Source organism: Maylandia zebra, linkage group LG18 (genome assembly GCF_041146795.1).
Source record: "Maylandia zebra isolate NMK-2024a linkage group LG18, Mzebra_GT3a, whole genome shotgun sequence".
Classification (NCBI taxonomy): domain Eukaryota; kingdom Metazoa; phylum Chordata; class Actinopteri; order Cichliformes; family Cichlidae; genus Maylandia; species Maylandia zebra.
The window spans coordinates 19,866,109-19,888,323 of NC_135184.1; the positions used below are offsets into that span (position 1 = coordinate 19,866,109).

Below are 22,215 nucleotides of genomic sequence, written 5' to 3' on the forward strand. Positions count from 1 at the left end.
ATCATTTTTTTAAACTAGCAACTTGCATACAGTGTAGCCAGGTACACACACTCATAAACACACACACACACGCACACACACGCGCACAGCTCTCTCCCTCACACGCATACTGGTACCAACAAAGGTTTCTGATTCGTTGATTCTCATAGAGAGGGGCTACTGCACTTGCACTTTAGGGGCTGTTGTTAAACCCATACTATTTTGGCAATGTTGACATTGCCTTTTAATGTGCAAAAGAGAACCAACTGAATTCATGCAAATAAGAGGTTGAGGTAGAGGGAGAGAGCAGGGGGAGATGAATGTGTATGCAACCAGCCTGATTTAATGTGAAGGAAGATGAGAGTTAGTGCAGTTCACTTATTTTTTTGTAGCCTGACAGAATTGCAGGCCCTTGTGCAACCCCTCCCCGTCATTTTTGACAGCTTAAAGCTGTTGTCATGTGATAGGTCCTTCAATAATTTGATCTCTAAAATGGTTGCCAGCCATTGAATTGGATTGGAAACATTGTCAGAGACACCCAAATATAGATGAGTGTATGTCACACACCCAGCCATTCTCCTGAGGCTTTACCTTTCAGCCAATAAATGAAAACTTACATGGCACAACTCACTATTCCTTACAATTTCAAAAAATATATATAAGCATAAACTTGAAAGTTACTTCTTAAGCAAGTGCATATGGCTATTATAATCTGCAGTGAAATTAAGAAATCTAAAAGCTCAGGTGTTGATTGTACGGGCTGGTCGTTGGCGTCAAGTATTTACACTGTCACGGTGCTTTGCAGTGTGCATGGCAATGTAAAGATGCTGGTACTCGCCAGCTATTGCCACTAATCCCATTTTAAATAACCAAGCATCCAAAGTGCAACCACACCCATATCTCGCTTTTACAGGCTTTGGCTGGTCTTGGAAAATGATCCTGTTTATAATGTATGTTCTAATTTGCTACCTCCCCACCCCGCCCTCATAGTGTATTTTAGAATACAGCAAAAAACATTACACACTATCTCTGTCCTCTACAAATGCCAACAGGCTTTCCTGCGAAACAGCTTTAAAAGGCTTTGACGTAGTGACCACACAGTTTCTCACTGTTAAATACAAACTGAAGCACAAGTAGTATCCTGTTTCTGTTCTAGGACCAGCTGTTGTACATTCTAGAACATCCTGGACCAGGCATGGACAGACCTGGAATCTAAAGCACGGCGACGTAAACTCCTCAACTTACAATACAACAGTGAAAATGTAAAGTATATATAGACAGAATTAAATAGTCCATTCATTTTAGTGCTTTTAAGCACAAACAAAAAAAAGCGCTTGGCATAAGAAAATTATGCAACTACAGTACAAGTATCGATAGATTATGTTTTGAAATGTAAAATAACCTGAACAAAAATAACATAAAAACAAATATTAGATTGCATCTACATCTACTATACATAATTTAAGTTTCCTTTTGATCCCCATCATCTCATTTAGAAAATATCTATTCATCATCAAATATCTACTCTACTAATACAGGAGTCCAGTCACAGGAAATAGAAAAATATCAAATATCACCAGTGATGATAAGAAACATGACAACCTGAACAAGCAGAAATATTGCTGTGGTAACCACCATTGTCCTTTGACATCAGTGAGCATCATCCCTCTTGTCCTCTCAGCGGCCGCCCTGAAGCCTGTGATGTTTTAGGGAGGAGAGGGAGTGGTTAACTGTGGGTTATGTGTTCGAAATGCCTTGTAAATGTCAGATGGCGGTATCCCAGAATACCGTTGTCTGGGTGGGGTATGGAGGAGGACGGATCTTCTTGGTCCCGCCGTTTTTTCCCCAGCTTGGAAGGACAGATGTATTTTCCTGCTTGCACTGACTTCGTTCCTGGTGCCTGTCCTCATTCCTGTCTGGCAGAGGAGGAGGAGGCCTCTCCAGAGATCTCTGCAAGTGCGGATGCTGTCTGGAACGGATTTCCATGCATAGGGTGCGTTTCCTCTCGATTTGCTCTAGCATAGTGGTGTCTCCACATATCCATGGCATCTGGGGCATCTGAGCAACACATTTAACATACCACGTGAAATAAATACAAATTAACTCTTTCTAGAATTTCTTTTTGATGTCATTCACAATTGACTAAGTGATCATATAACACAAAAAATGAATTCAGGGGCGGATGGGTGTGGTTTTTGATTTGATTTGGTGTAACCCAGCGTCTCACCAGTACTGATCATTTTTAATGGAGAGAATGGTAAACCCATTTATGTGTTCCCGGCTTTAGGTAATAAAAGAAAAAAAATAGAAAAATGATTTTGACAAAAATCATGTTCACCAAATTGCTGTGCTAGGAGCACCCTTACTCATGAACTTCACCCTACACTATGACTTAATAAATCAGTTTTAAAAAAATACAATTGATATATCTGGCAGAAGATGAAGAGTTAAACACAATGTAGATCTCTCTGAAAGTTCTGAAACCTGCTGTGGATTTCTCTTCACTGTCTTTGCAAACAATTTACTTTTTTTTTTTTTTTAAATAAATCTTCAGTTGTAACCACTATGTTTTAATAAACTGAAGATTTTTCACATTACTAATGAAAAATGCCTAATTAATCAGTGTTATTAATTAGTGTTTTGTTAAATAGTTAACTAGTCAATCAATTGAATAGTCAGTTAATTTAAATTGTTGAGATAAAAGAGTTAGATTTCGAATCCCCACACCAGTTTGACCAACTAGAACAAAATATCTTTAAACAGTCCAAACTGTTCCATACCAGACTAAGAAATAAGTTTTCAGGACCTATAAGAAACTGACACTTCAGGTAAAGAGACAGACAAGACAAAACAAAACAAAAGAAAGAACAAACCAGATATGCATACCTGACTTTGATGTGTCTCTGTTGCCCTCCTTTGTGGAGTTCCCACTGGGGAAGGATTAGCAGGTTTAGACGGTGAGCGGGCATACTTAGATGCTGCTTTCAGATCTACAAAGGAATAAAAAATCACATTTAGTAGTATGCCATTTGAATAGTTATATGCATTGTCTAATGCCGCCTTAAAATTTAGGTCCTAACACTCACCATTTCCTGTTCCCATGGTCATCGGAGGGCTACCTGATGACCTTCCGTGATGAGTGGGTGTTGTTGTTGATGAATGCTGTCCTGATATTGTGCTGCCATTCCTCTCTTGTGCTTTTGACTGGTCTGTGTTGTAATTTGCTCTGTTATCTCGTCGGGGGGTGCCATCTGATCTGTATCCTCGCTCCTTATTATCACACCTGTATTCCATTGATGAAGGGCTCTTGGTGCTCTTGATGTCAAAATGATGATGCTCTGAGCCATTCAAACTTCTGTCTTTGCTGTCCCGCCTCACTTCAAGGCCAGTTCTGCTCAGATCTTTGCTGTCCTGCCTGGATAAAGGAGGAGGAGGAAGATCTCCACTATTGTGGCAGCTTCGATCTCTCCCCTCATACCTGGATTCGGAGTTGGAACCAACTCTGTCCCTGCTGTTGCTGCTTCTGGATGCTTCTTGTCGGGGAAGGATCTCTGGTGGCTGATCTATTCTACCTTCATATTTGTGCTCCGTGTCATTCCTTTCTCTCTCTTTGCTCTCCTGTTGGGGTAACAAATCGGGACGATGGTCTTTGCTATCATGCCTGTATTCTGGTCCGGTTCTAACCCTGTCTTTGCTCTCTTGTCGGGAAAGAAGCTCAGGGGGCCTATCTCTGCTTTCGTGCTTTGAGTCCACACCATTTCTGGCTCGCTCTTTGCTATCCTGTCGGGGTAAGAGTTCAGGTGGCTGATCCAGTCTCTCTCTGCTTTCATGTCTGTAGTCTACAGGATTTCTTGCCCTTTCCTTGCTGTCTTGCCTTGGCAACAGCTCAGGTGGCTGATCAAGCAGTCTGTCTCTGTCTTTGCTCTCCTGTCTCAGCAAAGACTCCATTCCATGTCCCCCACTTCGATCTTTACTGTCTCTCCTTGGTAATAGGTCACCATTGCTAATCCCTCTGTCCTTGGAGTCTTTTCTTATCAAAGGGATTGTTTCTATGGAGCTGCTGCCCCTATCTTTGGAGTCCCGCCTCACAGGGATGGGCTCTGCATTGCTGCAGGCCTGGTCCCTGCTATCCCTGCGAACCAGCTGTGCATCTACATTGCTACAAGTACGGTCTTTACTATTTCGTCTGTGGGGCAGAGGCTCTGCATTGCTGCTTCCTCTCTCTTTGTCTTTTTCTCTGTCTTTGTCTCTGTCTTTTCTATGTGAAGACTCTTTACTGTGACGCTCCTTGGATTCACGCTTGGACTCCTTGCTGTGACTGTGACGTTCCTTGCCTTCTCGCTTTGACTCACTGTGAGACTTACTTTTGGACTCAGCTGCCAAAGAAAGGGGGGGTAAAAATAAAAAACACATAATTAGGCAAATCAATAGACATTCAGTTTTTGATGTACCTATCAAAATAAACTGGATAAAAAAAACACACAAAATAAATAAATAAATAATTAAACAGTGGGACAAACTGTGATTATCATCAGAATCCGACTTGTTACTGCAATGCAAACAATTATCCACTAGGTGTCCCTTACTACCCATTTAAGAAGCTGTGGTAGGAGTTGTAAACCTCTGGAGTTGAAACAAAATGATTGAATGCCATATACATATACAGTGGTGTGAAAATTGTTTGCCACCTTCCTGATTTCCTATTATTTTAACATTTGTCACACTTAAACGTTTCAGATCACCAAACAAATTTAAATATTAGACAAAGATAACACAAGCAAAGTTTTTAAATGAAGATGTTTATTATTTAGGGGAGAAAAATCCAAACCTACATGCCCCTGCTTGATAAAAAAAAGATTGCCCCTCCCTGTTATAAGATAAATTAACTGTTGTGTATCACATCTTTGGAAAGATGAGCTCAATTTCTCTAGCCAGTTTCTCTAGGCCTGATTACTACTGTGCCTGTTCTCAATCAAGAAATCGCTTGCATAAAACCTGCCTGACAAAGTGGAGTAGACCAAAACATCCTCAAAAGTCAGACATCATGCTGCGGTCCAAGGAAATTCAGGAACAAATAAAAGACAATGTAACTGACTTAGGGTCAGTGTTCATGAATCCACCATAAGAAAGAGACTGGGTAAAAATGCCCTGCATGGCAGAGTTCTATGACAAAAGCAACTGCTGAGCAAAAGGAACATAAAGGCTGCTCTCAGTTTTGCCAGAAAACATCTTAATGAACCCCAAGTCTTTTGGGAAAATACTCTGTGGATCCACAAAACAAAAGTTGAACTTTTTGCAAGGTGTATATCTTATTACATCTGGCAGATAGCCTGTCCACTTATGAATGGCTTAAGAAAAACAAAATGAAAACTTTGGAGTGGCCTAGTCAAAGTCCTGAAACCTGAATCCAATTGAGATGCTATGGCATGACCCTAAAAAGGTGGTTCATGCTCCCAAACCCTCCAGTGTGGCTGAATTATAACAATTCTGGAAAAATGAGTGGGCTAAAATTCCTCTGCAGCGCTTTAAAAGACTCATTGCCAGCTATCACAAATACTTGATTGTAGGTTTAGGGGAAAATCACTTTTTCAAGCAGGGCCATGTAGGTTTTTGACCTCTTAAAAATAAATAACTTCATTTAGAAACTTCATTTTATCATTTTTTTTGATGATCTTAAACATTTAAAAAACTTTATCCCACCACCGTATGGAGATATCTATCTATCTATCTATCTATCTATCTATCTATCTATCTATCTATCTATCTATCTATCTATCTATCTATCTATCTATCTATCTATCTATCTATCTATCTATCTATCTATCTATCTGAACGTAGCACTCTTAATTCTTATTCTCATGTATATCTCATGCACATATCTTCCCACGTAGCACTTTTAATTCTTATCCCTACTTTTATTTTTTTCCATGTCTATTTAAGTGCTATTTATGACACTATGTTTGCACTGAAGCACCGCAGCAATTTCCTAATGTTGTAAACCTGCTCAACATTTGGCAATAAACCCCATTCTGATTCTGATTCTGATCTATCTATCTATCTATCTATCTATCTATCTATCTATCTATCTATCTATCTATCTATCTATCTATCTATCTATCTATCTATCTATCTATCTATCTATCTATCTATCTATCTATATATATATATAGATAGATATACATATGCATCACTGGCCTGAGCCTGTCTCTGGATGGTTTCCGTACAAGCTGTAACCTACAATACATTGTGGAAGCATCCCCTGTCATGCCTGCATGCGTCATATGTGTAGTTTTATGCTGATGTGTGTATTGGGGGGGGGGGGGGGGGAGTAAAAGAGAGCAAGTGTGGTGATTAACCAGTTGGTAAGTGGGTCAGGGTAGCTGTTGCTGCCCCTGTTGCCTTAGAAAGGGAAAGAACAAAATGATCCTCCATTCCTTCATAACCTTCATGTTCACAACACACAACATATGTGACATTTGCACCAACTAAACCAAAAATCTCACTGATGAGAAATCAAAGGGTAATCCTCGCACCTAAATGCAGTCTCTAACTAAAAGCACATTATTCAGCAGCTAATAATGACAATCTCTGGAAAAAGCAAAAAATGTATACCAGTTTGGTACATGCATGAACATGTATATCTCATTACAGTCAAAATGGCAAGAAATCATAAATTCTCTCAGCGTCCACCGTCCCCATCTGCACAGCTGCTCCTGCTGCCCGATTGGCTTACATATGTGTGTGATGATTGGACAGAAAAGGGAATCTGAAATCCTGTGATCAGGTGTAGAATAGAGTTCAGAGGCATAACATCTCTATCAGGAGCATGCATTGTAGTCTGACGTGCCCTGAGCTGTGATTGGCTGCATTACCCACGGGGAGGGAATCTGCAAATAAGAAACAGGGATTTCTCCTCCTTCCACTGTTGCTATGTTGTAGTTGCTAAGAGCACTGAGTAAGGATGGATGTGTGGATTCTTTGTAGTTTTTTGTTTTTTTTCATGATTTATGATGTACGCATAAATGCTGTGTTTAGTGGTATTTACATTAAAGAAAACTGTTAAGCTGTTAAATTGTTGTTAAATTCTTTCAGATTGTGAAACTCAGGTATGAGGAGAGTTATGTGAAGTTGAGGGTTAAACAGCATGTCATCTTCACTGTATATGATTACATACTCCATCTGACTTTGTTACTGACTCCAGTAAAGTATGACACGCCTCTACAAAATGAATCTAAGCAGAAAAATAAAGGTTGCAATATGCTTGAGAATGAGAAGGCCAATTTGTGACTGACTGATAATGCTGCTGGCACCAGACTCAGAAATAGATCCTGCTTTTATATCTTTCTTCTTTCGTAAATCAATTTGTGCAGCAAGGGGTTTGTTTTCCTACCCGACCGCACATATTTTGGCACCGTCTTCCTGAGTGTGCCATAATATCTGTATTTAAATGTTGATGTTTACATATTTAAAAGTAATGCTGCCTGATGGCCTAATGCCATGGGTTGGTTTGAGAGACCTACGGCCCGCTTTAGTCTTTAATCCTCTCAGATTAAATCATACGATCTGTATCAGACTTGGCTTGGCAGGTCTAGATTAAACAAACGCAAACTGCAAAGTGCCCTGCAAACATCATGCTGTGAAAGCGATGCATTAAATGCACAAACTCGTGATTTTGCAGGATCAAACTTGTTAACCCTAAATGTGGACTGATTAAGGAATTAAAAAGTGTTTATTTATGTTTGCTGCCAGGTTTACTGTCGCTAAATCTCTTTACACTAACACAGTGCACACTGCCCAGTGACACACTTCTGTGTTACCTCTGCTCTTCAGTTTGTTATCCTACTTTCTAGTGCTGCTTTCTAACTAAATCTGTCATTCTCATGAAACAAATGTGTGTACAGTAGACAGGGCGGAAAAGCTGTTTAATGGGCATGTGTTTGCAACAAGGATGTAGATTTGGCATGGACGGAAGGGACGTGTCCCCACCAATATCCAGCGATTATTGAATTGTCCCCACCAATAATTTGATCTCTTTGAGTAAAGAAAAACAAACCCGATAGTAAGAAAAAAAAACGATCTGTCAACGTCTCATTCACCCAGCGGTGCAGAAAGAGTTAAATTACGTTCTCTACTGGAGTCCTACCTCATGTGACAAATATGGCCAATGTGATTGGCTGTGCTTTTCAGGGAGTTTTCAAAACTAACTACACAACAGGCAGCACATTCTCTCAGTCTCAGAGCAGCATTTCTAATTTTGATTGAAACTGTCAGAGAAAACGGCAGCCTCGAGCAAGCCAGGATATTAGTTTACAGAGGCTGTTAAAATTATATGTCTAACGTTAAAATGTTGGTGACACAATAATTTCATCCTAATGGCACTGACATATTCATAGGGTTAATTTTTGAGACAAAATATCATGAATAGTCATGATTTTGCAAATATTCCACCTTGTAGTGCAGTTTGCACAAATTGTTTTAAAAATGCACTCACCCTACAAACATCACTGATGAGTCAAGATCTGCACAAATTGACAGAAGCACTGAAGCAGCTGCACATTTTATTCTTATTGTCATGTATGTCCTATTTGTCAGGTGACAGAAGAACCAACACAAAGCTCACAGAGCAATGGTGATACAAGATCAAAGGTGAAATTGGATCATGACTTGATGGTTCATTACTGTATTTGAAGCACATGTGTGACTGCATGTATTTGGAATGTCTCACTTTTATTTATCAGGTGACAGAGGCAGCTCTGCCATGTTGTCGCTCGGACAGAGGTGAAGAGGCGAGGTCACAGGTGACTGACTGATGATTTGGTGCTATAGATTAACGAGAGAAGAAGGCATGTGTTTGGCTGCTTCACATAGTGGACATTGAGTTATTGTGTGGGGCACCAGTAGTGCATGTGTGTTGCTGTAACAGTAGTTCATGTTTAGAATAAAACATCCCAGCTCACTGATTTGATCGGGGCAATAGTGCCTAAAATGTTGCATCATTTTGCTGAGAGATCTTTTACTTTGTGGTAATCTGAAATGAGTAGTTTTATGGACAAAACCCACCAGGTCATTCAGTGTTCCCTTAGTGCTAATGTATAAGAGATGTTGGTGTACTATAACTGAAGTAATGTTGTTAAGTCCTTAAAGTCATATTCTTTTATTGTCATGACTGTATTTGAAGCTATTTTTATTTTTGTATGATACCTGATTTATATGGAATATGGCTGAAGTAAACTAAAGCCTAAAATACTTTAGTCATTTGCTTAATAGTAATTTAACATTATACAATTCACATATAAAACTATGAATTGTAATTTTAAATGGTTTAAAAGCATGTAGAATAACATATGTAGGCAAGTATATTTCTCCTTTTTTTTAATCAAGAAGCAAAGACGAAAAGGAAAAAAAAGAAACAGGGCAGAGTTCGGTGGTTGAATCATCCGTCCCCACCAATGCCAAATCCAAATCTACGCCCTTGGTTTGCAAACTATCTACACTCATATGGAAACCAGAAAGTTTGCAATACTTTGAATTAGTATCTTTTTGTAACTACATTTCATAATCACAAGACTTACTTTCTCCTGGCTCCTTGGATTTTCTTCCACTGGAATTTTTCTTTAGCATATTCCTGCCTGTCGTAAACAGGTTGGTTAGTTCATCCAGAGGGCTGGTGGGTGTCCTTGAGCGGCCTGTTGATACATTTTGCATAGACCCATGAAGTCGTCCGACACCATCTTGAGGTGGCGAGCCTTTTCCATGCGGTGTAGCAGAAGCACTTCGGGGCAGACCCCCAGGGAATGGCATCGGAGCATCAAAGGGAGGTGTACGCATGAGGCTGAGAGGGGTGAGACAGCGACCCATGCTGACTGGCGACGGACAAGCAGAGTGGCTACGCTGATAGGAAGATGATGATGAGGATTTATAAAGGGTACAGGGCAGAGGAGGCGCAGAGGAGCGTCCAGAGACAGTGAGAGTTGGGGTGGCTGTGAGCTCCCTACGGATGTGTGCGGAGGAGGGTGGCTCGGTGGAAGAGGTGGGAGATTTGCTGTATGACTGGTTCTCCAGCATGGGCAATTTGGCTACATCTAAAGGGGTGAGGGGAGACTCATCTGAGTTAGGCGAGCACTGGGCAGGCGCTGGTGGGAACACCAACAGTGGAGGTCGATGAGTGAGTAAATTGGGGAAGGGTGCAGGAATGTCACACAGTGGAATGTTTCGAGGTGTGGAGCAGCGGCTGAGAGGCTCAGGTTCATAGGGTGCCGGGGTAGGGCACGCAGAACGACATCCTACAGGGTCGGTGCGGTACTCCATGTCATCCAGAGCTGGGTACTTCATCTCCTCGTACACAGACTCATCTGGCTCCTCATCCTCACTCTTCAAGGGTTCTCGCATTCCAACATCAATCCCACCCATCTCTATATAGACAGGTTCGTCTTCACAGTCATCAGTAGGGCTGTCATCACTTTGAGGAGGTGATGGGTTGCATTCGTTAGGGGAAGTGACATGGTGGAGGGGTTTGGAGGGGCAAACCCCACTGCCTCCATGGCTCTTAATGTAGGACTCATCAAAGGAAACACTCAGTTGTGTGTTGGGGTTCCTCTTGGGTTTGGGTGGTGGCACCCTCCTGCAGTCCTCACTGCATCCCTGAACTGCTCAAAAGGAGAGAGAAAAAAAGTCTAAGATCTAATTTGTTGAGGTATGAGTCAAATAATTATTGAGTCATATATAATAGATTACTGAATTGGGTGAAATTCAAGTTTTTATAATCTATTTGTCATTAATTATTAATGTGGGTCAGTTGTAGGTCTATATGTGCTACTCAGCGCAATATCTTGAGTCAGATATGTGGGAATAGTTGAGGCATATACATGTTTCTAGGTCACATATATGGCAGCATGCGAGTATACTATCTGGGTCACACACACTGTTGAGCTTCTTTCTGATAGTGGTGACGTAGCTTTGCAATGCGAATCTCTTTAGATGTGGTGCGGAGAGGCATTTATACAGCTAGTACTGTAAAATACACTGCGGTACCACTACAGTAGCTTACAGAGAGTAGCCATAGCTCTATGCTCCCAACTTGCTCTGAGTCTATTTCTAGGTCAAATACTGAGATGTTTGGATAGAAGTGTCCCTCACACTGGCAGGTAGTGGGAGATGAATGTGGTTAAGAGCTGGAGTATGTCTAAAATTTTTAAAACTGCAAATTTTATACCTTAAATAATTCATGTGGCAGATGGCCGAGACACACTCCTAGTTCCAGTAACTGTATGACTCACCACCCTTACTCCATGCATACAGGCGCACAAACACACACTAAAGATGCCGACACCTTAAGAGAGAGGAATTAGGACTGATATGTACAGTTCATAGTTTAGGTTGTTTTTGTTTTGTTTTTCTATTTTTTTTTTTACCTTTTTTTTTTGCAAAAAATTGGATACAGTGTATTGCACGTTTATAAAAATGTATCTTGTTTATAATATTATTTGAGAAAAAAATGAATTCAATGTTAGGTTTATTATCCAGTGCGAGAACCAAAAGTAAAGACTACAAATTAAAACAAAACATCCAATTTTGTTCTGCTTTTTGCATGCTATACATTTAGTCACGATCATATATATAAACTAATTTGAACAGAGGATGCTTGGGTCTTTTGGGCTGGTGTTCTCTCCTAATTAACACTTGCTAATAATGTGCTAATACAAGATTTGGTTAAGCCCAAATGTGTTTTGGCATGTGCTTCTTTGGACTATGATACTGAGATTCCTGCATATGCTCCTCTCCTGTCTTTGTGTGGGCATGCATGTGTATATATGTGCGGGCAGTAATGGGCACATAATGGTGCTCCTCTTCCTCGTTTCCACAGCAGCAAATTACATTACTACACTAGCAGGTTTCCATGGTTAATGCTGAGATCTGTTTCAGCATGGATGATGAATCCACCCCTTCAAAACATCGCTCTCCTTTCTCTTCTCCTCTCTCCACTGCTCCCTCTACCCCACCTCCCCCTTGCAGCGGATGTGTTTACCCGCAGCACCCTCCCCCCTCCCGCTCCTCCTGGGGAAAACGAATCTAGGTCAATCGCTCCTCCTGAATGAATTCTACTCTGACAAGCTCCTCCCCTTACCACTAAAGCGCCAGCTACAGAGCACGCAACCCTCCCCTCAGCCAGGGACACCCCCACACTCTCAATTTGATTGGCTCAGAAGCCTTAGTTTTCAGCATCTCTGGAACCTCATTGGCCCAAGCTGCTCAGTAATGCTGGGATTGGCTGGGCTGCAGGGGGTCTTGTTTCTGTGAGATGGTTGCCGTGGTGCCCAGGAAGATCTGTGCGCACATAGTGATCCCCACCAATCTGAGCCAGGCAGGGTGACTCCCTAAACATCACGTTGGCAGCAAAGCTTCCAAACTGGAATGGAGTCAATGCTCCCTGCAAACTCTAAATCTTTTTGTTATTAATGCAACCTGAAAACTCTATCAGTTTAACTTTGCAAAATGCATGTATTGTGATGCCCCCCCCCCCCGAGACAGTACTGTGCAGCTTGCATTTGTTGCAAGAAAAATTGTCTTGGGATAATAATGTTCAGTTAAATTACTCTAAACTGGTCTTACATTGACACAAGGCATATTTGAAGAGGAGTTTTAAGCAAGGTTAGAACTGTCAAAGCAGTTGATGCACGGAAACAGCTTAAATTACTAACAATGTGACAATAACCTTCTATAAGCAGCACTATTATTACTCTGCTGAGCTGAAACCTACTATGCTGAGCAAGAGATGGAGTTTGTATATAGAGCAACACCTGATGATTACATGCACAAGGATAAATAATCTCAACGTGCTCCAAAGATCTTATCATACACACACAATCACATGCATTATAAGTGACTACTTCCATCTCTGTCTCTACATGGTAGTAACCACATGCAACCTGATTTATCTGTTGGGAAGCAGAAATATGCAAACTACCATTTGCTAATTTGATAACAAGAGAAAAAAAGGACTGTGAGAATGAAAACTCAAACAAAGCTACAACCTATCCCAAACTTCTTAATTTTTCTTTGGTATTATAATGGTATTCTCAGTTTATATGGCCTGTTCATTTTGCGGTATGTTATTAAATGCATGCTAGAGTAGGTCAGCCCTCACGAAATGGAAAACCATGACCATCAGAACATATTGCAGCACAGATGTCTTTAAATATTCATTTATTATTATACATGTGCTTCAGGCTGTCATGTTTGCAATGTTGTTTAGCATAGCCAAAATATGGATATATATGATATATAATACTTTAATCACAGTTCAATCCCATATTGTATTTACACCCTTCATCTTATATCAGTTTACACCTATGGTAGGTCAGTGAAAAGCATACACTGAATAGTTAAATTTCATGTCATTGTGAGAGAAGCAATGTTGAAGAGGTCCCTGCAGTTCAGCTATATATAGTGCATCAGTCTTGTGTGAAGTGCCACCACCACTCACCGTCACATCGCTCCCCGCGGCAGGTGGACATGGGACTATGGTCCACTGCCTCAGACGACATGCTCAGCTTGGTGGCTGGGTCTCTCCTGGGCTTAGGCGGGGGCTGCTTCCTAGAAGTTGGACTTCCCACTTCCTCCTCTCCTCCACCCCCAGTGTTCCCACCACCGACCGAGTGAAGGGACTGGGAGCGTACTGAGAAGCCCTGCCCACAGGCGATAGGGTGCAGGTGGGGCACGGGCATGCGTTCCTGGGGGTCTGGCATGGTATTTAAGCCCATACGCAAGTGCTTGCCCTCAGTTGCTATCTCCTCACCCGATCTGAAACAGCGAAAGAGGAAGGACAAAGAGAAGGGTTAAGAGATCAGAATGAATAAATGTGGAATGCAAAGAATAAAAAAGATAAAGACACAGAAATACAGACATTCCACAATCCAACACATTACAATCAAACGTCTTTCATTTGATCGTATGCGCACGTAGGTATGTGCATTTCATTGTGTGCAGGTGGTCAAAATGACAAGAGCACTAAGTTAACAATAACAGATGTGTTAGTGCCATTGACAGGATGGCTTCTTTCAGGGCAAAGCATTGATTTGAGTTTAACCCTGGATATGACTGATAACCCTCACACAAGCACACACAATCAATCCCTTTAAACGGATGATTGGGCTGAATGGAGTGTTAATGATGTCTGAGTGTTGTGCAATAATGGCGTGAAGGGAAGTGTGTGCTTGAGTGTAAATGGGTGAGTAAATGAGTTCAAGCTCTGACTGTGTTTTAGCATCATATTAAAGAGACAGCAGAACTAAACTTCATTTCAGAGATTCATCTATTTGAAAAATCTCACATTTGCATCTGTGACATTGTCAACCATGCATGTTGGTATGGATGTATGTGGGGGTGACCTCTCAGCCTGTTACTTTACTGACTATGACTCCCTCTCTGGCCAGCTGCTGAACAGAAGGTGCTCAGTGGGTTGGGTTCATTGGTCAGGGGCTTAACTTTGCCTAGCAACAGGGTACCCATAGAAACCAGACACAAAACCAGCTGCCACTGCACAACAATAATAAAGCACACGTGCACACCATAAGCACATGATAACCGCAGCAGGGTTTGTTTTAATAGTATACTGCTGATATAAGTTTAAAAAAGGGACCTGCAGAAACATGTAGAGGCACAGAATGAACAAACCCAGAAGTTAAAAATCACAAGTTTATGTAAATAACTATAATATATATATATATATGGAAAAAAAAACATCAATGAAGAAATTATAAATTCTTTATCAACAAGATTCAGCCACAGGTGTTTTGGGCATGCATCTGCTGTGACGTGCACTTTTATATACATTGGTTGGTAGTGTGGGGGTGGCTGGGTGTGACTGGAGTACTGGTGCCTGGGTTATTTATAGGATATTTGCCCAGTGATTGGCTAGAGGACAGACCACAGGTGCAGCAGGCGCAGTTGGGGTTGATTTGTTTTTGAGCAGCTCTGGTTGTCTCACTGTGACACCATGGGATGGCAAAACAAGGCACCCCCCCCAAAAAACAAACAAACAAACAACCCCCCCCCCCCCCCAAAAAAAACAAAACAAAAACAAAAAAACAAACACTTACTAAATGACATACTGAGAAATAAGGAAGGAAAAACTTCTGTTTGTGTCTGCATGCACGTGTGCACAAAGGGCAGGGCAGTCGTTGGGAATTTGCATGCATATGCAAACATAAGTAAATGCGTGTGCATCTGTGTGTGTGCGTGTGTGTGCATGAACGTTGGATAAGGGTCGTTTTGAAGACTCTTAGAGATTTAAATGGATTTGTATGTCTGTGACTGTGTGGATAACTTTTTTCCCTCTGATGAAATACAATAAAAGAAAACCAGAGTGAGAGTGTGCTAGGCAGGAAGGCCCGCCTCACTCAAACCAAACGTGCTGATTTGATTGGCCTATGGCTGCTCCAGCTGTTACCAGGCAGAACCCAACTCCTGCAACTGAGCTCACACTTAATCTCTCTTTAACATTTTTCCCCCCATTTTCCCCCCAACTCTAAAACACACTTGTTCTAACAAGCTCTTTTTTCCTTTACACGATCACACTGTCAGTTTGCTCTTTCCAACCCTTTCTCGTAAATAATAATAATATAAATAATAATATATTCCCTTTTCCAGTTGTTCATGCCCATGCACGCACATAGTACGCAGGATGCACACACAAATTCTTACACTCTCATAGTCTTTCACTTGCTGTAAAAAAATGGGTCGTCTCATTGACCTACTTATAGGTCTCATAAAAAATCCAACTATTTTTTGTCTCTTTCTCCAGTGACTGTGAATTAATGTTTTAGGTTTGGCAACACCTAAAAGAAAGTGAACAGCAGATGACACTTTCCTCAGGTGTCACCCTGTCCCATTCACCAAAGTTACAGTACAGGACTGCATAACAATGAGGACATTGAGATCTTGCTGGTAAGTTAAAAATAGAGGCAAAGAAAGATTTCTGAATTTTCTCTAAAAATGCCACTTTGTTTTTCTAATGCCAGCAGTGTAAAGTTGAGCTTTGATCATGCAAGTGACGTGCCATTTGCATATCCAGTCATACTGGGAGCCAAAAAAAGAGACAGAGCTCTTTGGAGATGCATGGACCATTGAGAGAAGCATGACAGGGATCAAAGTGTTCCTGGATAAATAGGTTAAAAAGCCACATCTGGTCAGATATAAATGCTCAACTCCCCAAAAGCACCTTAATTATTTGATGAGCTGCTAAAATTGCCATCAGCTGCTAAAATACTTTGAGCCAGAAAGACTTAAAGCAAGTAAAATTATTTTTAGAATGTTTGAGAACACTGGAAAGCATAAATTACAAGTACCCAGTGTACACTCATGCTTCTTTCCGTCCTATATTACGACAAACTTTAGATTAAATTAATAGATTAGACATCATTCTAAGACCTAATAAACAATCATATTACTCAGTATGATGCCTGATGGATATAGTTTCTTTTTATGCCATGATTGTAAAGATCTGCTCTCTGTTTTTGTGGATTGCAAATGTCCATGTTGTCACCAACAACTTTCAAAATCCCTCCAAATACCCTGGTATCATCTCCTGATAATCTAACACCCAGTGGTTCTCTAACAAGCAGGATTTTTCCACGCGCTAGGCACATGTTTACAGCGTGTGCCTTTTATTTAGTGAAGTTACAGTTTCACCATGCTCAGTGGCACTGCTCTAAAAAACAGTGCAGTCAGACATGCGAGTGTTCATAAAGCTGGTTAGAACCCTCCTCTCACACACACCCAGACACACACATTTCCATGTTTCCAGATGGTTTTTAAATAAAGGTGTTTCGAAACACTTACATCATCAGCCTAATTCCCACCCTCACTTCCTAACTTCCTGGGTGTTTTACTGTCCTGGCCCACCTCATTCCTTCTTAATTGTAAAAGCTTGCCATCTCAAAAATAGAGCAGTGATGACCTCCACACAAGGACAAGTCCCAAATAAGTCTAAAAGTGAAAAATTAATTATCCTCCATAGATCACAGAGTGCACTGATCCACACTTGTAAACTCCATAACATAGCAAATTAACAAACCCTCTGGCTACTTGTCCCAATTTCCTCATCCTTAAGCACGGGATACCCAAAGGCAAAGTGGTTTGGGCTCATACCACACGGGTCCAAATGCCCTTGAGCATCAAGTCCCCTGTTTCAATATCCAGCTGGCTGGACCATTTGTTGCATGTCACCCCCCCCTCTCTTTTCCCATATTCCCTGCTTTAAATGTATTCAAAACATACTATTGAGGTTTTCATATTTGCAAGCACTTTTTTTCATCCTACCTCCTTATGGCTTCCTCCTGTTTTCTCTTCTTCTCGTTTTTTTCCTTCAGGAATATCTTGTTTCTCTCATTCCTGGCGTGGTCCAAGTTCTGAGCTACCAGGCCGTTGTAGGCTCTCAGGCCATTCTCTTCAACATATTGGAAAAAGCTGAGAGTTTCCTCCTCTTTGGAGCTCATCATTCTTCAAGTATTTCCACTGCATTCTGGGGGGCATATAAGACATATCAGTCATAATTATTCTTCGAGAAGGGTCACAAAATACAAGAGTGGGCCAGTCATGAGAAAAGCTGGATTTCACAGGCCACACGTTAGTGCCACATGTTGAGTATATGTGACATTGCTGTTGATTTTGAATATGTCTGAATGTTGCTGTAGAGTAGGTGGTGGGCCTTGCATCATGTCTGGATCCAGAAGAGTATTTTCCCTGGAGGTTTGCAACATCCTTTTCTACCGTTCACTCTGCACACAGATGCACACACGCACACACAAAAAAACACACGCACATGCAAACATATACAAAAGCTCATGTGCACATGGAAAGAGCTAAGACTCACTATTTAGCAACAATTACTCATAACCTTCTGCTTCAGTGTGGAACAGTAGCGGCTGCTAATTTTCTCAGTTGTGTTTGCACATTTTCTGGCTGAAATTACTGGCTTTAACCAAGCGAGTGTGTGAATGAGACTGAAAAAGGGCTTTCATCTTCTGCAGTCATAATATAGCCTGGACTCGGAAAGCATAAAACTCCTGGAAGCAATCAGATCAGCACAAATGAAACAAAACTATGAAGCATGCTTTTACATTTATAAATATCATCAATCTTGTCTCTTAAATCCTCAAATACTCTCTTCTCGAGTCCTGCCTTTTGAGTCGGTGATAACATTAATGTTCTTAATGAAAAAAGTGAGAAGAAGCCTTCTCTGTGAAATGTCGACACTTGTGCAGTTACTCAGTGATTCACTCCTAGACGGTAATTAGTTTATAAAAGCAATCGTTTGCAGCCACTTAAAGTCGAGGCACAGAACGAAGCAGATAATGATGCGATTCAGTCTGCATGTATGTTCACTTGGCTGAAAACAAGTGCAACCACATGTAACGCAGTACATACAATGTGCAACGGCCAAATGTGAATTTCGAGAGGGCAGTGGTGGAAGAGGAGAAGACAGAGCATGCTTTTATGTAGGTCAGTGTTTTCAGATCAACCTAAGACTCATGCTTGTTTACGTGTGAGACAAGCACTGAGTGTGAGCTCGCGTGGGGAGGGGGAGGGAGCTTGTGATATCTTGATATATGTTTGCATGTGCATGTGTGTGTGTGTAGAGAGGCAAGGGGAGCAAGGGGGGTCTTGGAGGGCAGCCAAATGGAGATTGCATGGCCAACTCAGAGGCTAGCCATTGTCTGGCCATCCCTCAGCATCCATGATGCATCTCAAAACTGTTTTGCATAGGCTTTTACAGGCAAGATGAGAGGACTGATAAGAGCCAAAACACAGGATCTCAAGAGCAAAGTTCAAACTAGGGCAAGGATGCCTGGTGTCAAGTGGTGCAGAGATGTTTTCTCCTGATAATCAGGTTTTATCACTAATGCACAGGCACAGTGTAACACCTACAGCTGCACAAATACCAATTTTTTTTCAAATCACAGTTTCTGAGGGAAAACGAAGCACACCAGTTAGAGGTACGGCAATGGGAAGGCACAGTTCAAACAGTGTTTGAGCTGAATTAAGCCTGCCTGCCTAATCCCTGTAAGCCTGCAGCAGCACTCTGCACTGGAATCAACTTGTTTATCACAGTGTTTTTACCAACCAAACCTTTCTCACTGGATTGTCCTCCCTCAACTCAATGATACAAAAAGCTATTATTAATTTTTCATCTCCATAAAACCTGTCAGTTCAGTGAACATTTTCATTCTCTTTTTTTTAAGCAAAGCTTGTTTTGCTCAGTGCCTTGCTCAGTGACATGATGCATTCTCTCTCTTTTCTGTCTTGCCCCTTATACCTCCATTTGCCCTAGTTGACATTGGGTGCAACAGTTGGAACACAGAGGTGCACTTTGCTTTAAATGATAGTGGCACACCATTTCTGTTTCTAAGCAACCATGTCACAGGAGAAGGCCAGCATGGATATTCTAGAGACACACTGTCAAGAAAGATTGCAAGGGCAAGAATCTGGTGACAACATGCATGGGTACTTGCGTATGCATATACACACATGCACACACACAGACACACACAATCATTCTAGGACCAAGTTAAAGCTAATGTTTACTTGATGCAACACTTGGCATGTCTTTACACTTGATTTATTTTTATAGGCACTTGAGAAGGGTGCACAGTAGCATTAGACAAGCAGGCATTTTTTGTCAGTGCTTTGTGGGTTTGTAGGTCAGTGCTGTGAATAAAAAAAAAGTTCTGATGCATACTTACAATAGGGTTGTGTCCTTACTGGTTTGTGGACCAATGTGAGGTCTGTCTTCCCCTGACAAGTCCACTGTACACTAATGAACTCTGAGCTATGCTGCAGCACCAGTGCACTATTCCACTTAAAGCCACATAGACTTCCATCCATTGTATGGTCCAACTGATTGGCCAGCTAGAAAGACTGCCTGTGACCCAGGATAAGGCTGGTGCCAGAAGGGAGCCGGGCCATTGGGTACCCGGCCCAGTGCTCCCTTCCCTGGGCAAAAAAGGGAGACGCGTCCGCTCCAATCCAGATATTTCCACAGTTCAAGCCAGATGTCAGCTTCACTTCTTCAAACATCTGCACATGCTAAAGATGGAAGGAAGATGCAGCATAGCAGCTGACCGCACCCGCATACATCTCGCAAATGCACACTAACACACTCACACGCTCTGACATGAAGCTCCCACTTGCAGTTACAGACCAGGCACTCAAAGTCTTTCTAATTTCCAGAATGTCTTTCCTTCTGCTTTAACATGTCAAAGTGCTGCCCGGGTAAAAGGAATCCTTATCCACAGTGCCCTCAAGGTTCAGACCGAGGTAGAGCAAAGTGATGTGCATTTCCAGGTAAGGCATTCCCTGCCTGCTCCCTCCGTCCCGCTTAGACAGATAGGTCTGCACGCTCACACTGTGCTTAAGCAGATGACACTGGGCTTCCCAACTATAGATCACAACAAGAAGAACACGCCCACTGCCTACTGTAGCCACCTTCCACTAGAGCGTCATCCTCTGTCCCTCTTCTTTTTTTTCTCTTGTGTGCTTTTCAACTCATCTTCAAAAGCACTCATACCCCAGCCTCTTTTTGCAGTTAGTCATTTTTATGCTCTCGTCCTGTGTGCCTCGCCTGCCTTCCCTTAGCAACAGGGCTGTAACTGAATCGTGTTTTTCTGCTTTCAGCACCACGGAGAGCTCTCTCTGTCAGGGGGCGAAGGCGGGGGGTGGAGGGTTGAGTGGGTGGGCACATTCAAAGGGGGCCAAGTGGAAAGAAGGGAGGAGGGATGGAGGGGGGGCCTGAGTGGGAGGAGTCACCAGGTTGCCAGGGTGTGACCTCATTAGACACAACCTCCTCTGCCCCTGGCAACCGATGCGATTCCCCTCCCTGCTACCCCCTTCCTCCCTCCCTCTCTCTCTCACAGCTCGTAAACAACACCAGGACATACACACACACATATAAAAAAAAACCCACTTGCGGTGTTGCTGTGTTGCTTTCAAGTTCATTCATTACATGTACAGTAGTCAAAACAAAGAGTAATAAATGCACGCAGGCAAGAAACAAAAAAAAGAGAGAAAACAACAATACTTTTCCCTTTCTAATGTGCACACACATTGACCTGCTGATGCAAATTTAAAATATGTTTTGCATAGAAGAACAAAACAAGCAATGCAGTGCAGAGACTTGTTCCCAGTGGCCACAAAAGATGAACGGGATGAAAACAAGGACAGAGTTGAGCCCGAGTTGCATGTTTGTTGGTGGGTGGAGGTGGGGGGTGCTGCTACTGTGACTGTTGTGCACCCCAGTGGTGAGAAAGCCTGGTCTATGGTGCATGAATCAGGGGTTAAGGGAGGGTGAGCTGTTCGAGTTGGTGGGTAGGTTGATGGTGGGGGGGGGGCTGGGTTTGCTTGGATGGATTAACACCATCGACACAAAAGGATTAGCGAGCAGAGATCTGTTGTTTTCGTCAAACCTTCCCTCCATTTCTCTTAACCCCACCACCACCACAAGCTTGGCCAGGTTGTGTTTTATATTTTGTTGGGGGTATAAAAAAAGGGGGGTTGGAGGCAACAAAATGATTTTTTCACAAACATGTGATGGTCAGGTTAGGGAGGAAGGGAAGGCTTAAAAAAAGGCCAGCAATGGAACTAGTGAGTCCACCACGCTGTGCTGTGCTGACCTGCATTTGATTATCAAATTAGGCATTTGTTTTTAAGTTAATACAGGAAAAGAAAATCAGGGCAAAAAGCACTCACTTAAAACACACTTTTAGATAAATCATGCTGCATGTCCCAAATAGACAACTGCTATGCCCTCGCTTAGATAAAAATCAGCTGTCGAAAGGTAGACACCCCTTTTTCCTGACTATTGAGAGGGATGTGGTCGACTGATCATGCACAAAGCAAGTCGCTCTATCCAGCATACGCACACATAAACATGCACATATACAAAAAGGTCACTCTGACCTTAGTGCATGGTTTTTGTGTACTTCTCAAAAGAAGTATTTAGATCCTATCGGAGCTCAATGAACACAGACTGTATGGAAATCTCAGGGGTGAATGGGTTAAACTAATTTTTCCACCACGTGCGCAGGAGTACTTTGTTTTGTGAACAGTGGAGGACACTCCCTCTGGGACAGAATGGAGGGTGAAATAGGATACAATTCCTCTAACTTTTCAGTTCACGCACGCTTACAGACACACAATGACTTGCATAAAAATGCATTAAGAATGCCTAAATAGATGCTT

The 22,215-nt window shown here is 41.9% G+C and overlaps 1 protein-coding gene across 1 annotated transcript; it reads right to left on the reverse strand.

Annotated features, from left to right (window-relative positions):
* Positions 1–182: 182 nt before the first annotated feature.
* Positions 183–20,631, reverse strand: nyap2b (neuronal tyrosine-phosphorylated phosphoinositide-3-kinase adaptor 2b). The gene is made up of 8 exons (XM_004542618.4): positions 19,722–20,631; positions 17,299–17,500; positions 13,463–13,779; positions 9,552–10,625; positions 3,066–4,355; positions 2,866–2,969; positions 1,768–2,037; positions 183–1,675 (listed from the first exon to the last, which is right to left on the reverse strand). Exons 2-8 carry the CDS (start codon positions 17,475–17,477, stop codon positions 1,640–1,642), a joined length of 3,270 nt encoding a protein of 1,089 aa, XP_004542675.1. The 5' UTR covers positions 17,478–17,500; positions 19,722–20,631; the 3' UTR covers positions 183–1,639.
* Between the last annotated feature and the right edge of the window lie 1,584 nt (positions 20,632–22,215).